The sequence below is a fragment of the Armigeres subalbatus genome, chromosome 2 (genome assembly GCF_024139115.2).
Source record: "Armigeres subalbatus isolate Guangzhou_Male chromosome 2, GZ_Asu_2, whole genome shotgun sequence".
Lineage (NCBI taxonomy): Eukaryota > Metazoa > Arthropoda > Insecta > Diptera > Culicidae > Armigeres > Armigeres subalbatus.
In genome coordinates, this window is record NC_085140.1 from 169,410,228 (window position 1) to 169,427,952 (window position 17,725).

A 17,725-nucleotide genomic window follows, 5' to 3' on the forward strand; every position below is an offset into this window, starting at 1 on the left:
ATTTTAGTCAGCGGCGCACGGTGGGATGAATTTGAAAAAAAATGGGACATTGGTATTATCGGTGAAACTAGTGTTTGGGAGACTTTTGATGACTTTTGAGACTCTTCTGGAGTGTGTCTTTATTTTAAGAGCACTTCATTTTAGGACATTGTAGAAATGACAATTACAAAACACATTGTCGAAGACACCAAATTTCTATCTCTAAAGTAGACAAAGTTATAACAGGGAGTCAATGTTTAATTCTTAAAATTCATATTTGCGCTATACATTTTTCATATTAATTTTTACATTTTTCCATTCCATTTCCATGTTTTACAAAGTTAAAAGTGCTTCGAAAAAACATTTTGTCGTAAAAGAGCGCAAATAGCTATCTTTTCATTTTAAAGAGCTATATCAGTTTTTAGCGTTTTTAAACAGGATTTTTAAACGGGTAATTCTTTCAGAATGGCAAGTTGTAGCAGCTGTTATTTATGTCATTAGCATCAGCAACTCTTGCTCGTTTTTTGCATATATAAGTTTTAGGTGGATCTAAGGGTATTCATAAAAATGAATTTTTCGCCGGGTGTTGAAATTTGAATTTCGTCTGGTTTCAACTGATCATTTCCGCATGATTCAAAAATAATAATGTAGTGTCGGCAATCATTAATTTGTGATGTTCAATGGTGGAAACCAGCAAAGCGGGGATGAGATCTCTCTGGAAGCTTTTGCAGGAATATTGTATGAAAATTGTAATGAATCGTGGAGACTCCACGGGTGTCCGCGGCGCGTTTTTTTGTTTTTTTTTTGTTTAATACAAAACGTTTTTTTTCTTTTTTTTTTTAAACTATTTTCTTTATATTATTCCTTCCGGATACGCGAGTGCTAACATTCTACAAGTGAAGCATGTGGAATATGTGCCGAGACAAGAATTGTTCCGCTTAAACCAAGTGATTTTTCTCTCACAGATTCCGAAGAAATAGATTGAGTGCAAATTTAGTTCTCCAATGTATATGAAGTGCATGTGAGTTGGTGGAGAGAAACGGTGGTGCTAGGGAAGGGATAGCGGTCTAGCCAGAGACCCCAGGTGAACGATTAATTTAGTATTTCATGAATAGATTACTGGAGTTAATGTAAATTATTGGAGAATCTTGTCCGGCGACTTATGAAGTTCTTCTCTGGAGATTCCAAAGCTGGTGCTTCGGATGTTAGCAACCGCGGAGTTCATAGTATACCAAGCTAAACTGATGCTTGTATTCCTGAAAAAATGGTATCTTTTATCTTTTGTTTGGAAAAGCTAAGTATCATGCACAGAAAAGATAAGTATCATTCACCCTTTTATTTTATTACTGTTTTCATGTCTTCTATTGTTGCAACGCAGTTTAACATTTATTAAGCAGTGTGAACGTATAGGCATCATTATATTTTGATTAAATAAAGTTCGAAATAGAAAATCAAAAGTGAAAATTCAGTTCGCGTTTAGTCGTGTTTTCTTCAGTAAGCAGAAAGATCGGCCGGTCTTCGCAAATTTTGTTCTGCTTTGTTCGGTTAGCAGAACGATCGGCCGACCGACGAAATTATGTTCTGCTAGGGACACGGCAGGTATTTCCGTCCATCGTCATAGGGGCTAAAACCATCGAAAGCAACATCCATTCGCTAGAGCTCCACTATAGCAGAACGTATCTCCTGAGCTTATGATTTGATACGAATGAGTTTGTCAAAAAAGTGTCTCCTTTATTGGTTTTCGAGACTATGACGAAAAGACGAAAATACCTGCCTTAACCCTAAATGCGGTTGCGTAAATTATTGTCTATCCGGTACAGAGTTAGTAGACATTTTCTACCGAAGATAGATTTTTCTCAAGATACAAGTAAAATACCCGTCTTTGGAAATAGTGCACTGTATTCACCCAAAGAAGCGCTAAATAACGCTTAGTTTAGTTTAACAGATAAAACTTTGGAAGAAAGTTCGGTTCGGAAGTCCATACTTCCAAATTTTAATTTGGTGCTACGCCGACAATAATTAGTAAGTGAAGATTCAATTCGCGCCCAGTGGTTATTTTTTTAATAAGCAGAACGATCGGCCGGTCATCGAAAATTATGTTCTACTTTGTGCGGTTAGTAGAATCATCGGTCGGTCCCTAGAAGAATCGTTTTGCTCACTGAGCAGAAAGTACAAATTTGGTAAATTTAGATTTGTTCAACGGATAGTTGTTGATAGATTGAGGTTAAGAAATCGCCTGTAAATTACTTAAAGAATAAACTGTAAATAAAATCGATATTAGCATACTCTTTCGACAGCCGGCTGGCAAGAGTTTAAATAAAAACAGGTAAACAACATAGTCTGTGGGTCGAATTGCCAGCTTGAGGCAAACCTCCATGACCTACCTTACCCTACCCAACCACCAACTCCGTAGAACTTATGAGGGCGTCGCCAAGTCGGCGGCCTCTCGTTAAGTAAGTTCTACATCAATAGTTCCTTTCCTATCCCTAGTTACGGTAAAGATGGGCGTGGCCGGGAGTAGTAATCCTCATGCTTATGCCATTTTAATCTTAGATTGGAATCAAGGGTAATTCAACACCTTGATTTCCGATAGCAATCTGGATAAGGATTCCATAAGAAACATGATTATCACTAGTGTCCAATCTACGAAGTATACCGTAACAACGTTAACGCTAACGCTAAAGATATTCATAAAAATGTTCCGCAAAATTCAGCTTAACTTTTTGATCTATTATTTAGTTTCTCCGTGCATAGTTTAGTTATCATTATTTTTTCTAGATATTTTTTTCCGTGTATACTGTTTGTTGGTCCAGGTGCAGCGCTGTTGTTAAACATATTAGATATATGACTCGAAAACGAGTGTTTAGATGTCTTGTGGTATGGGTTTTTATTATTAGAGCATCTTATTTGAGGAATAAGAAAAACTAACACACCGAAAAGTTTTTTTTGCGATTTTTTTTGTTTAGAGACAATTTAACCTTCCTAATGCATTAGAAAAAAAGTTACACTTTGTGCATTGGGGTCCATTTGGACCCAAGATTTCATCACTATCTTGTCTTGTCTTGTCTTGTCTGAGCACATGCACAGCCAGTATTGAAAAGCATCCTGGAAATGTCGGTTGTATTCCAGAGCATTTTCTTGTCTGCATTAATATTTATAGCATATCATAAATATGACACAAGTATTAAAACGGCCAGGCCCACCGTGCAGGCTTGAATTTGGGAGAAAATCCAGAACTCCCCGGCAATCAGATTATTTAGTAATAAATAATATGATCAACGAAAAGTTTTGAACGGGGCACCTGTACTAAAGAGGTACTGTTTGAGCTTCTCAATTTGGCACCTAATTTCTAGTTTCGTTTTATGAAACATAAAATTGCTTGCAAATATATGGTCTGATGATTCCAACAGTATTTGCTAACTTGTATGAGCCATTTCTTGGCAATTTTAATCCTTCAGCGGTCATCGGAAAGCCCTCTGGAAGATCCGGAACATCCGTAAAATGGCCAATTCCTAAAGTTTATCCCAGAGCTTCCCAATTTTTTTCGTAGCAATCCATCCTGGCGAATTGTGGGTGCAATCAATGCAGTCAAACCTCCATTAGTCGATGTTCTATGACTCGATATCGACTTATGCAGGGTTGTTAATCGATAAATTATCGTCGTTAATTTAACGCCAACTTCGATAACGATAACACTTTTACGATAATGCTTCGTTGAAAATAAGATGAATTAACGTTATCGTTATCGAGTATTCGTTGATTTATCGATAATTATCGAATTAACTGTAACGTGTACTACAGTTTAAAGTGCAAATATTCACAAGTTGGATTCGGTTATCTATTTTAAAAATATTGTATCGCCTTACAATATTCGAGAACGTCTTTAAATCTTGAAATAAAATTGGGATTTAAGGAGGTCACCGAATTGACCAAAACATTATTTCGTTCAATCATTAAAGTTCTTACAGATTCGCAGTTCTCCATAGTAGAGAATCTGAGAGCAATTTTAATGTCTACTTATACTCATGTTTAATCTAGCATTATACAGTCAGGGCCGTATTTATTGGTGGCCGTGGGGGGGGGGGGGGGGGGCCCCGGCTCCGGTACCAGGATTATCAGGACCTTACGACATGATCTATCACAGCAGGTATCAGGCCATTAGGCCGATCGCCGTTAGACCGAAGGCAATTAGACCAAATGATCATTAGGCCGAACAAGAAGTGTGACAAGTGAGAATGGAGAAGTTCCTTTTTCTTCTTTCTTTCCTCTTCCTTCCTCTTTCCTCTTCATTCATCTTTCGTCCCTCCTTTTGCTATATTTTGCCTTCTTTATTCTATTTTCTTCCCTTCTTTTTCTTCCATATTCCTTCTTCATTCTCCATTTATCCTTCCTCATTCTTCCTTTTTTATTCCTTCTTCTTCCTTTTTTCTTCTTTCTTTTTCCTTCTCGCTTCCATCATCCGCCTTCCTTCTTTTTCTTCTATTTCCTTCTACCTTCTTCCTTCTCCATCCTCCTTCTTCATTCTTTGATATTCCTTCTTCCTCCTTCATTTGTCCTTCTTTCTTCTTTTTACCTTCTTCCTTTTTTCTTTCTATCTCTCATTCCCCCCTTTCCCACATCTCACATTTCTCTTCTCACTTCTCATTTTCCGCTTTCTCGCTTCTCACTATTCACTTTTCACCTCTCACTACTCACTTCTCAGTTACCACTTCTCACTTATCAGTTCTCATTTCTCACTTCCCATGTCTTACCTCCTATTTTGCAATAACCCCTTTTCACTTCTTACTTCTCATTCGACTCTAATGACCATTCGGCCTATTGACCCAGCACCAGCACAGCAGCGGTAAGCATGGAGCCGGTTTCGTGATAGATAAGCAAAGAAGAGAGTTATGAGATGAAAACCGATCTGCAAACGGACCTGTGTATTGAGGGCAAATTCTTCCTAAAAATCGACATCTACACCCAAAACAAAAAGCGCTAAGCTTGGTGGAGGTCTAGATTCGTAAGCAATTTAAGGTTGGAGAAGTATGTAAAGAATCGTTCCTCGATGGAAGTTTAAAAATAGATTCTATGTAGATACAAACACATACCTAGTTCTTTTTTATCGTGACCGGAAAACTAATGCAATGGATTGCGTTATTGACCTAATACAATCTATTGCTGAACCTCAGCTTTTGACAATCTGTGCATGGAATTCATGCAAGACTGTAAAAAATATATACATACTCTGGTTGGGTGTATGCACCGACAAATGATAAATCCAATGACTTGGAGGACACGTTTTATGTATCTCTTGATAAAGCTTATGGAGATTATCCATATCCCGATGTAAAAACCGTTATCGGAGATTCGAGCATGGTTGTACCGTTTTGGCTCAAATCCCGAACATGACTCATATTCCGAACACTGGCGTTTAGCGCCCAAAAACTGAAACATCCATCGGTTTTTGACGTAGGACTTACGTCTCTTCGACCGCGTTACGCTGTGTTGAAAGATTTTAAACGTTAATAGCGTTCGTCTCAATTGACGGATTTCTGCGGTAAGCCCCTCAAACGACAGATTTCAAGTATGCCTTTCATGTCCATGCTTGATAAGACCCGAAAAAACTTGTTTCAATAGGCATGAAACTGTTTTCAATGAAAAACATTGAGATCAAGGGAACCTATAAATATGGGTACCGCATAATTCTTGCATCATTCCATTACCACGTTCTCATTGGTGTAGACACCAGCGAATGAGCAGCCGCTGGGTCTGCCGAGAAGCCATAAAATAGCGCAACGTGATTTTTTTCTTTCATTCTGACCATCACTCTAATAAAGAAAAAAAAAAACTTTCATTCTGACCGGGACAAGCGAAGCAACCGCATCATCGATTGAACAGCACTCACACCTTTTAGCAGGGAATGAAGTCTGCACCGACCGCTTTTTCGGCTCGACACCATCGAAGCCACCATCATCAGCCGAAACCTAGCCAGTACAGCAGCAGTCCACCCTACACACCCGACAAAGCAGAAATGCTGAGCAGATACCGGCAGCAGCAGCAGAGTCGAGCCGAGACCGGCCGGCATCGGTGATGAGCCGAGACAGGCTGAAGAAAAGCCACATGATGCAGCATGTATGTCCAAAAAACAAACGGTTCTTCAGAGAGCCAATAATAGAGATCAATATCAATGCTTTCAATAACCCTCGGGATAAAAATTGTACTTGGGTGCCAAATCCAATATCCTAGTGATCAGTGGCGTCTGGTCGGCCTGTTCAACCTGTTCATTGCACAGGTAGGCCAACTAATGAAGATTATATTTTGATCTTGTGTTCAAAAACATAGTTGCACCGGTTGGCAGAAAACAGAGAGCTGTTGCAACAGCTACGTTCAATTTTGTTTCTGAACCAGTCAACACATTTGAAACATAGGCAAACATGTAGCTTTCCTTTTTGTATTCAGGCGTTTGGTTGTCTGTATCCTACCAATGCACAAAAAGACACTCCTGCATCAAAACAAGTGTTTTTTGTCTCTGCCCGCCTACATGTAGAACACGAAGCGATGCAACAAACCTTGCAACGAAACGGCGTCGCAGTTCGTTCAAGTTTACGACGTGAACGAAGAAGAAAATATGAGAGAGAATTGTGAGGAAAATTTTCTCTCTATTCGTCTGTTTGGGAACGAAGTGCTGCAACACACTGCGAGCATAATATCGACGCCTTCTCACATTTCGTTGCAACTCGTTCAACTTCAAATTTGAACGAGCAAAAGAAAATTTCTTCTGTCGTTCAACTATGCGCGGAATACAAAACTACAGATGATACGAATGCCAGTAGTAACAACAGTTACATATTTGACTTAGTTCGTGGGGAGCAGCTTGGTTCAGCATAATTATTTGAACGTAGTTCTCTTCTATTTCAATATTGTTTGTTCAAGTTCATATATTTCGAGGATGTCTATGCATGTGGATGTCTCATATGTGGCTCAAATTAGCTGTAATGATGTGCATAACCCTACTCTTTCAATGAAAACTTATTGGTTATCAAATGGTTTCATGATGCTTTTTCCTTGCTAACGGCCAACAACGAAATTTGAGCTTTATAAAGATATTTTTCCGATGGTCACTGCCAGTGTTGTAAAATGTCATTTGCATTCGTTTGTATAATTTTCCCAGAACTTTTTTCAGAAGGTAGCTATCAATTCATGTTGTATGACGAACTTATAGCGGTTAAATGGGCCTACAACTTTGTCTAACGAGACTTTGCTGTAAATATGTAATCTGGGGCGTGGGAGGCAAAATGTCATTCAAATGACATTGTGTCAAATGACACGTGACATTTTGGAGAGTTTTCACTCTCCAGCCTTTGATGTACCCTTGGACAAAAATATAACCCTACTCAAGCGTTATGAGTACATTCAAAATTATGGAAGAAATTTTGCTTCTAAAGAAAGTTATGAACAAATTAGTCAAATGACATGCAGATGACAATTTACAAGCCTGGTCACTGGTGACGCCAGTCATAGTTATTTGGTAGGGCACCATTTGTTGCAAGAAAGTTGCCTTTGGCAACAAAGCGTGCTAGCGACGAGTGGCGCCACACCGCGCACGTGCTGACGTGTTATTAAGAATGATATTTGATTGTTGAACATTTTTGAACAGGTTCCCAATTATTCCACGCGACGCCACTGCTAGTGATAAAATTTTATGCGTAATTTTCATAAATAGCGTCAAGAAAACTAACAGTGAATAATTTTTCTGATTTAACCGCGAAGTGGACGAAGGACTTCGCTTGACCATGCCTAAAAAAAAAGATGTCCAAATCTCTCACATAATATTTGGATATTTAGTTTAAAAAAAACACCGATGACAGCTCAAACATTAATAAACTATCAATCGATTTTTCATCAAATGTTGGATTTTTTGACATTGATCAAGAAATATCTAGATAAACATTGTTTGATACTGACCGCACACAAAGCGAACGTGACTGAATGATCGTCCCATGTTACCAATTCTAAATCTATTCACCCGGAATCCCATGTCCTGGTGTTTTCTTCCATCTACTACTAACAATGTTGTCTCAGAAAAGAACACGTACTTCTCACCTGAACTGCAATTCTAAGCTCGCTTGCCCGGCTTATTGGCCTGTATCAAGCGAAAAGTCCCGTTAAGAAATAGACGCCAGCAGCGAGCAACAAGCGTAAAAAAGAAGAAGCCCTTCTCGAACGCGTTGATGATGATGACGCTTTGGCTGACAAAGAAGCGGGATCAGGCTTGTAAAATGTCATCTGCATGTCATTTGACTAATTTGTTCATAACTTTCTTTAGAAGCCAAATTTATTCCATAATTTTAGATGTACTCATAAAGCTTGGATAGGGCTATATTTTTGTCCAAGGGTACATTGTTCTAAATATAACATCTGAGGCTGGAGAGTGAAAACTCTCCAAAATGTCACGTGTCATTTGACATAATGTCATTTGAATGACATTTTGCCTCCCACGCCTCAGGTTACATATTTACAGCAATGTCTTGTTAGACAAAGTTGTAGGCACATTTAAGCGCTATAAGTTCGTCATACATCATAAATTGATAGCTACCTTCTGGAAAAAGTTCTGGGAAAATTATACAAACGAATGCAAATGACATTTTACAACACTGAGCGGGATACAAGACACTGGCTGATTGGCCCACCAATTTGGAAGCAGAGAAGATTCAAAATAAGGTATAAAAGAAAAGTGCATTCGCTCGCAGAGCATTCAGTCTTTTTTATACCACCACTAGAAATTCGCGGTTATTTGAAAAGATCGTTTTCTTACTTTTTGGACTTAGCCGAAGCAAACAGCCTTTTTCAAGGCTCTAAGAGTTAAAAATAATGTTCTCCTTCAGTCGCTATCGCACGGATTAGGATCCCCTGCTGGGCCAACTTGTGGCTTATTTCAGGCAGTCCTTCAGTGGGAAGGTTGCCACTGTCGAGGCTAATACTCCGTGACCGGACAGATACTTCCTGAATTGTTTTTGATGATTCTTGTTCGAGGTAGATTTGATTTCTTTGTCGGTTTGATGAGAAGATTTTGCCAAGGAATGGTATCCCGGATAAAAATTTACAGTACCTTGTATGGCATAATCCATTAAAATACAATAGATTGTATAATAAATAATACAACCTATTGTACGTTTATTGTTGATTTTTCACAGTTGAAATTTTTTTTATTGTACTTACTTCACGAGTACAGTAAATTTAAATGTTACCGATACATCCTATTATATTTTTATTGTTCGCTTATGTTTTGTATTGGGTATTCAAAAACAAAACAAATTATTAAAGTATTCTATCTGGGAGATCAGAAAATCATTCATAAGGGAAAAAACAACATAATTTAAGAATATTCCATTGATTCATTATATTAATGAAAAAACAATGGACAACAATAAAATAACAATAGCTTTCATTATTAAATGAAACAAAAAGTTGTTCCAATTTTTCCCTATATTTTTTTATTGTGGGTCTTGGTATGTTCATGTTATGAATAACTTGTATTTTTTGTATATAAAAAATGACTAAAACTTTTGCTTTCATTTTACTCGGAGAAAGAGTGAATTTATTTGAGCGTGTACAGTTTGTTTATGATGTTGTAAAAAAACGAAAAAAGTGGCATGGGGTCGTTCAACAATGATGTCACAGGTTTTAGGGGGGGAGGGGGTCTAAGATTTTGTGACACTGCATATACTAGGTATACAAAAAAGCGTGACAGAGGGGGGAGGGGGGGTCTAGAAATCTCAAAAAGTAGTGGACGTCATATTTGAATCGTCCCCATGGTGCATAAATTTTTTCTTTTACTGCGGATTCTAATAGTAGGCCAGCGACGGATCATTGGCCGCCTTATCCGTAATAATGGTGAGTATTGAGTGTTATCATCATGATTTTGATACGGAGGAAATCATTCATATCCTTTCCGGAGGGTTCTTGAGTTTCACCACCGAAGCAGGTGGGAACGTTTTTGTTAACAATTTAATCTGTTTTCAGCTTTGTTTGGAAACAACAATAACAAATTGTCTTTCGGAGCGGATAAGCCGGCTAGTTTCGGTTGATTTGGATTTGGATTTGGATTGGCTAACCGGTGGCTCAGACGTCGCAGTTCGGCCAGGCGCGAGCCGGTCATACTAAGCCACATTCGACTGGATTCAGGTGGATTGATCCTCAGTGTGTCTGTCATGAATATTTTTTATTGAATTGCGACAGGGATGGCAGTGAGTTACGCAAACTTTATTTAGCAATTCAATTCGCTAGAAACAGTGTAGTTTATTGTATAATTCACTTACCGTTTCATAGTTTACACGGATGCTCAGAGCTAAGGATTGGTCAATCGATTGGCAAAGTATCATGACAAGACGCCTTATCCGACTCTCATTTACCCAGAGGTTCCAAACCGGAGGATGAAATCAACACAGAGAATCGAATTATAGCGAACTGGATGTAGTTCCGACCAAAAGCATGATGAATGCTTTGAAGAGGGAAGCCTTGAATTCACTTCATCAGAACCTTATTATATACCACATTGGAGCGGTGGGTGCAGTTGACCTCCACAAACGTCAAATCAGAGACTAACCTGCAGGCAAGCTGGCGGCCATTACCGCTCGTGGAAAGCTGGATAATGATTTCAGAGAGTTAACTCCTAATATGCCGCTGTAAGCATTATAAACTTTGGGTGTATTCACTAATACATTACTATTACTTTAGATTTGCTTTCTACATTTCATTGTTTCATGTTTTCATTATATTTTTCTCCTCGATTCCAGTGCCCCGCGCTTTTGGTACCTCTTCCACGGTTACATCACCTTTTGGTGGGACAATTTCATCATCGGCAGCATGAGTACAAGAAATACGGAGACGCAACGTGGCTAGAAATCGTACATATTTTACAATACAATTTTTTGTTTTACAATTTATTTTATTAAGAGGGAAAATTTACATTTCTTGTGAGATGCAAAAAATGATTTTCATCATTAAAAAATATCGTCACACTCAATTCAATATTACAAAGTGCAATGATGTATTGTAAAGTGAATCATTTCACAAGATATGTGATATTTTGCTCTGTTAGTAAAATAAATTGTAAACACTAAATTGTATTGTATTTCTATTGTAATACTGAAGTGAATTTTAATCTAAAACCTAGGTTGCTGTTGTACTTTTATGGTAGAAGAATAAAAAATATGAAGAATAACATTCAAATCACATTGTTTTCTATTGTTTCGTCCATAGAAATCATCCCATTGATGAACCGTAAAATCAATTGTTTTGCTTTAAATTTTGTATGAAAAAAACTTCGAAATTTTTATTGTAAAGATACATAACAACCCCTATTTTTTATGTAAAAGTCCCATTTACCATTAATTTTATCGTGCAAAACCATAAATTCTAATGCAATTTTATTGTGAAATTTCCATTACAATCAATGGTAATTATTATGTACTAGATGGTGCTGTAGCAGCAAAATTAATGGTTTTTCAATGATATTTTTTATCCGGGATGCAACGCCGATTATTTATCCAAAATAGTTGATGTGAGAATTTGGACATATTATGTATCTTAAAGGCATGCCCAAGTAACCGTATGCATTATAATGCTGCTTTAATTCAGTTTTATAACTACACGTAATGCTACCCGTTTAATGTTTATCTGCTTTGAGGGCAGATACAATGCTGATATAATGCCGGAAAAGGCGAATTAGCATGCTATTATAATGCACAGGCGAAAGCTCAATTGCTGCATTAGTGATGCTAATATAAGATGAAGAGAGAAACGTCAGATTTTTTCGGATTTTTTCGCTCATTATTTCGAGCGAAATTTTCGCGCACTTTTGAAGAGCTTTTGCGAGCAGCTGATCAGCTGCCTATAATAAACAACTGCCGAATCACCACGAATTAGAGAAATTGAGGCAAAACAAAAAATAATCTTTTCCACCATTATTTGTTGGTGATTCAGGTTATTTAAATCTCGATTTATATATAGCAAATTAGATCTGATGATATTGTGTTTTGCCAATTTTTCGACGTTAATGCCGTAGAATGTCCTCATATGGGTCTCGAACCTGGAGCAAGCAGCCAAAGTACCGGTACTACAACTGTCAAACCGATCTTGGCGATGAAACCAAACAAGCACTACAACATTATGCACAAATTATGGCCAATTGAAGCTTTCTTAACCATTGTCGCTTTTCTATCGGTAGAAATTGTAGTTGTGGTGGTGATACATTCACCCGAGGAAATTCTCACTACTACATGCAGAAATTCCAACTGGTTTTTCTACCAAAATATTCGACTGCATTAAACACTGCTTTTATTACGCATATAATGCCAATGTAATGCTAATTTAATGTTAATAAACATTTGATCTTGCAGCATTAACGATGCAGATATAATGCTAGATGAAAACTTCAATGCATTTGCAGGGCTGTTATAAAGCTTTGAAGCACCTTTAATGCTGATTTAAAGCCTAGAGTTAATGCTTACGGTTACTTGGGTGGTCAAGTCAAGTCCTACGTCCACTTAGCGGTTATGTCAAAGACATTACCCACTGTTCGTTTTTCACTCAGAGGATCAAGATTACAAACGAATTCAAGATCTTGTGGAAAAAATTACACTAATAAAGCCGAAATTGCCGATTGCCAAAAAAGCCAGTGTTCGGAATATGAGCCATGTTCGGAATTTGAGAAAAAACGGTAACTGTATCGACTAAAAGATTACACACGCTGTATAAAAATGGATTATTATCGAAGTTTAGTGTGCCACTGATTTTTTTTATAACTTTTTTTTATAAATAACGTACCGATTTGTAGCATTTCTTTATAGAAAACCTATCTTTAAACTGATCTAAAATGTTGGAAAACCAACAAATTTTTGTATTCCAACCGTTTTTGAAAGTTTTTCGCAATCACAATCTTTTTTCAGCAATTATCATCTATTTCCGGCCTTCATCCAGTTTTTTGTATGATGTATGTTGTATTCGCATTTTTTGGTTCTGAAATTCGTGCCAGGTCTTTGTCAGTCTTCCATAATTTATAGGGTTTTAAATATTTTAATTTTCCTCCTGTCACAGTGTCTCGTCGTTTCCATGGAACACACCATTTTCGGAAACGAATTTCGCTCTTCATAATACATTAATTCTTCCGGTGGTCAATTACGGACATGACATGTGGAGAGGCAGTCTAGAAAGCTTTCAGTTTTTTTAGCGGAGGGTGTTGCGTACAATACTCAGTGAGAGGCCAGAAAAAAGCGTACGCATTACTTAGGGAGCGTCCACAAATTACGCAACGCTTAGAGGGGGGAGGGGTGTGGGGTTGGGCGAAGTGTGACCATCCATACAAAATTTTAAGATGTTTCATACAAAAAGTGTGACATAGGGGGGAGGTGGGTTGAAAATGACCAATTTTTGCGTTACGTAATGAATGAATCTTCCCTTAAGAGTTGTATATGCTTAAAGAAGAAAATGAAGTTACCCGGTTGAAAAGAGAACGGTACAAAAGAAGCAAGAGCAGCCCAAAACGAATACTGCGGATTATTTCTCTAAGTCCCTCATAGGTTTAACCCTCCGAACAACCATAAGAAGCCCGATAGTGACGGCAGAAACATTGATTTCTTGCATATGATTTGAACAATCAATCTTCGGAGCGATTTACCTTCCTTATTTGTAAACGTTCCAGCAACGTAACTTCTTCGGCAACGTTTTTTGCATCCTGTTGGATGAGCTTTAAAACGCAATGTACCACTTGGTATATGACGAACTGGTACCTCTTGAAGAAAAAAAAATCTAAAATTCACGTTTTCTGGTAAAGTTAAGTGCGATACGGAAAAATACGTTTTGATTGTGGAACAAGCTATAATAAATATAAATGAATGTGCATAATAAAAATTATTATCAATGCTTTTTGTTTTCTTATCGCCTTACGAGTAAATCCCATCACCGCTAAAGTAAATTTAAGCAGATATAATACCTTAATACTTACCTAATAACTGATACTGTAGAGTTCAATTACGCCGTACTGACTGGTCAGACAGAAAGTCCACCAAACATTAAATCGCCAAAGCATATGAATAAGGAGGAAAATATTTCGCACACTGTCAAATGTAAACAAAAACAATTCCTAAGCGATGTCTCATATCTGCTGTCGGTGAACGTCCTATCGTCTACGTTAACGTTACCAATCCACCATGGCTAACCATCCGATCGGGCTACAGTTCCTCGCGCTACGTTGATTTCCAACAACAATGGGTTCTATTTTCGTTCGCAACTGCCCGACAAGACTATTTTATCAACCGAACGTGAAGTTAAATATTATGTATATATTGATCTTCTGTCATAACAATATTGATGCAAGATTTCATCACTCTTCGGTTGCGATCGTTCCCATGTTATGATTTATCAGCAAAAGCTCAGCTATGAAACAATTTCTGCTGTTTCATCGCGGAGCACCAAGTTCGCTGAACTATGCAATATCAGAGCCGACGAAGTATCAACATATTCTTCGCCTGATAAGATATACTACGCACTGCTCAGTTCTGATAGTAAACACCGATTGCTAAACATTCAAGGATTATGTTCTTTCGACAAAGAATACCTAAGCGGATTTTGTTGATTTATTTTATTACAAGATCTTATGTGCAATAACTTTCAGTTTTAGAACCTGAATAAACACTTACTGTCATCCATTCAAAAAGCAGCTATAAATCACAAGTTATTCCTAAAGATAGGAGAAGCCAACGGCAGCGGCTTACATGAACAAATTATTGGAAAATTTCAAAACAACTAAATTACCTGCAAAAAAAGATATTAAATAATTGATTATTTGAATACCTAGCAGTAGAGCCGTGTTAAGTAAAACGATTGGGAATCAGTGTTACATCAGCTGATTGTTATGACTAAACACATTGGAAAACGTTCACTAAACTTTATCTCATCACTTCGCGGGAGATGCGTTCTTATACTATTATGCCTTTAAGGATGTCCACGTGCTTCAACATCGATTCTAACAAAGTGATGCCTTTAAAATAGGAAGATATGCAAGGACATGCCATCCTTCCAGGAGCAGGAGTCAACACCACATTATGATGGAAAATGAACGTAATAGAATAGAAGAAATACGTTACGGAACTACAGAATTTGGAAAGTCTTTTTCAGCTCCACCATTAGGGCCCAGTCTGATTTCAGCAGGTCATCTCGGAAGTAGTCTTTGCAGGCATCAATACTTTGACGGGATATCTGGAAATAGAAAATAGACGAAAATTTCCATTAATAAAAAAATCGCTCGATCAATGCAATTCATTCACTGCAATTTTCATTCATACTAAAGTTGTGGCCAGCGTGAATGACCTACATTTTCATTGATTTTAGCCAAGTACAGGAAAAATGGAATAGCACCAACACTCTAGCAATTGCTGCAAGGGATACTGCGCAGTTCATTGTTCCACAAATAATGGGTGGCGAGGGATGGCATCGCTAGAGTTCGGCGGAGGGTGGTATATTCCTAGTGAAACTCGATTCCCGTGCCCAAATCCCCACCCTGTCAAATATAGGTCAAACAGGAGTTTTCACACAGCATTGACGTCATCGCACAGCGAAAATTGCCTCGACTAGTTTCGATGGATGTGTTCTGAGCGTCCCACAGCTTTATGCTAATCATGGGTTTGGATCTATGAAATTAATTCCCAGAGGCAGAAAATAGATTGGAATTTGTAAATAGTTCAGAAATAGCTCATCAGTAATAGAGAAGCCAATGAGCACGAACAGTGGAAATATACAACTCAGTATTATATTGGCATATGGGGTATCCAGTTGGACTTGCTTGCAAAGGCGTAGGATTGCCAATCCGGAGATGGCGAGCTCGATTCTTGGTCCACGTCTAGGATGTTTTCGGGTGCGAAACATTCTCGATTGCCTGGGCATAATGTATCCATTGTACTTGCCATACAATATATATACTCATGCAATGGTGGGCATAGACAAGCTTTCAATTAATAAATGAGGAAATGCTAATAGAAGACTAAGTTTGAAGAAGCAGGCCAAGTTCTAGTTTGAATGTGCAGCCATAGAAGACGAAAAAGATTATACTGCCAAAGTGAAGCATCGCGTTGGCGTTATGTCCGCTTTAACAGAGCATGGGAGACACGATGACCAATCCGGTTTTTAGTCAGGTGCCGAGATGCACTTCTATTTAGCAGAAAAACTGGTGAAAAACAAAAAAAAGACAGATACACGACCGCATGTTGGACAACGTAAGGATATTGTTGCGATTGATCTTTCTGTCGTTGCCAAGCGATTGTGCTTTGTACTTTAAAGAAATTTCTTTTCGGATCCGCTTTCTTTTGTGGTCAGCTTGCGGTCTTAGAAAAAAACCGATTGATTTTCATTAATGCTTTTCTAATCACTTAACCCGACTAGGAAGGCAAAACAAGATTATAACATGATTGTAACAACATCAGTTATTTATAACAACCGTTGATATAATCGAGTTATGATACATTATTATCACATTTTTTCTTAACAAAATTATAACAGAATTAGTTATGTTTCATTGTTTTGTTAGAAAATTTAGTTATTTTAACAACATCCTGAACCAAGTTTATAACAGCCTATGTTAGAAAAACTGTTGAACTTAGTAACACAATATGATATAAATTTGTTATTCTCTCCTAATTGGGAAGCCCCCCAACGCCGTCGTGGGCCCTCCTTAGCCTAGCGGTGAGTTGCGCGGCTATAAAGCAAGACACAGCTGACCATGGCTGGGTTCGATTCCCGATGCTGGTCTAGGCAATTTTCGGTTTGGAAATTGTTTCGACTTCTCTGGGCATAAATGTATCATCGTGTTAGCCTCATGATATACGAATGCATCACAAATGGTAACTTGGCTGTATAAAATTGTGGTTCTAATAAGAACCGATTTATTTTTAAAAATTCTCCCCTTATACCAATTACTAACAGCAACAAAAACTGGGCTTCGTGGCCGTGTGGTTAGCAGCATCAGTCGACTAAGCGCATTTGGGTTTGATTCCCGTAAGGAGAAAACTTTTCGTAAAGCGTAAAACTCTCCACTGGTCCTTTGGGTGTTGTGTGAAAGTGTCTTGTTCGTTGTCTAACGCTAAGTGATAAGTATTCAGTGTGTACGGCCTCTGGCTACCATTTAGGCGGACATTAATCTTTTTTCATCATTTTTTTCGAAAGTAGATACACAAGATAAGAAAATCCCAAAGTTTCAGGTCCCTACGAGTTATAGTTTTTTATATATTAGTTATCAGAGTTAACCCTTGTGTGGCCGGCTGGGTACCCGGGTACCTTTTTGGTATTCAATTCGCGATATCTAAATGAATTTTCATAGTAGGAAGCTGAAACTCTGTCACATCCACAATAATAACGGCCAAAATCGATTGCACGAGTTAACAGAAATGTTGATTAGGGAGGGGTGGAGGGAGGAGTTCCGACATTGGTCATTAAGTGGCACTGAAGGTCCGAAACACCCGGAGTGAAGACACATTCTTGAAAATCGTCCAAGAATACAGTGGTTTGTTATGAATTTTTAAATTCATCCTCGTAAACCGTACTGTTTCACAAAACGATTAATGCATCAAAATGAGAGCAATATAACGTATGACTGACGTATCGTAGAGCTTCATAATTGTCAATCTTGGGTGATGTTCCTCCAGTTTTCCTAAACGTTTAGGGTTCCCAGGTCCGATTCCACCGCGTGCAGCAGCCAGCGTGTTTGTGAATA

General features: G+C 38.0%; 1 protein-coding gene and 1 long non-coding RNA gene across 4 annotated transcripts in view; one reads left to right on the plus strand and one right to left on the minus strand.

Annotated features, from left to right (window-relative positions):
* Window positions 1-9,772: 9,772 nt before the first annotated feature.
* On the plus strand, window positions 9,773-10,987 carry LOC134215467 (uncharacterized). Its single transcript, XR_009980178.1, has 4 exons — window positions 9,773-9,855; window positions 9,985-10,208; window positions 10,291-10,646; window positions 10,758-10,987. It is a non-coding gene; the product is annotated as an uncharacterized LOC134215467 (long non-coding RNA).
* Window positions 10,988-14,587: 3,600 nt separating this feature from the next.
* LOC134211174 (eukaryotic translation initiation factor 5B-like) overlaps window positions 14,588-17,725 on the minus strand; it is a 492,524-nt gene continuing 489,386 nt past the window's right edge. For all 3 annotated transcript variants that reach the window (XM_062687844.1, XM_062687843.1, XM_062687845.1), the window contains one exon: window positions 14,588-15,219. In XM_062687844.1, the coding sequence (XP_062543828.1) occupies window positions 15,112-15,219 (108 nt within the window). In that variant the 3' untranslated portion in view covers window positions 14,588-15,111. The remainder of the gene's footprint in view (window positions 15,220-17,725) is intronic.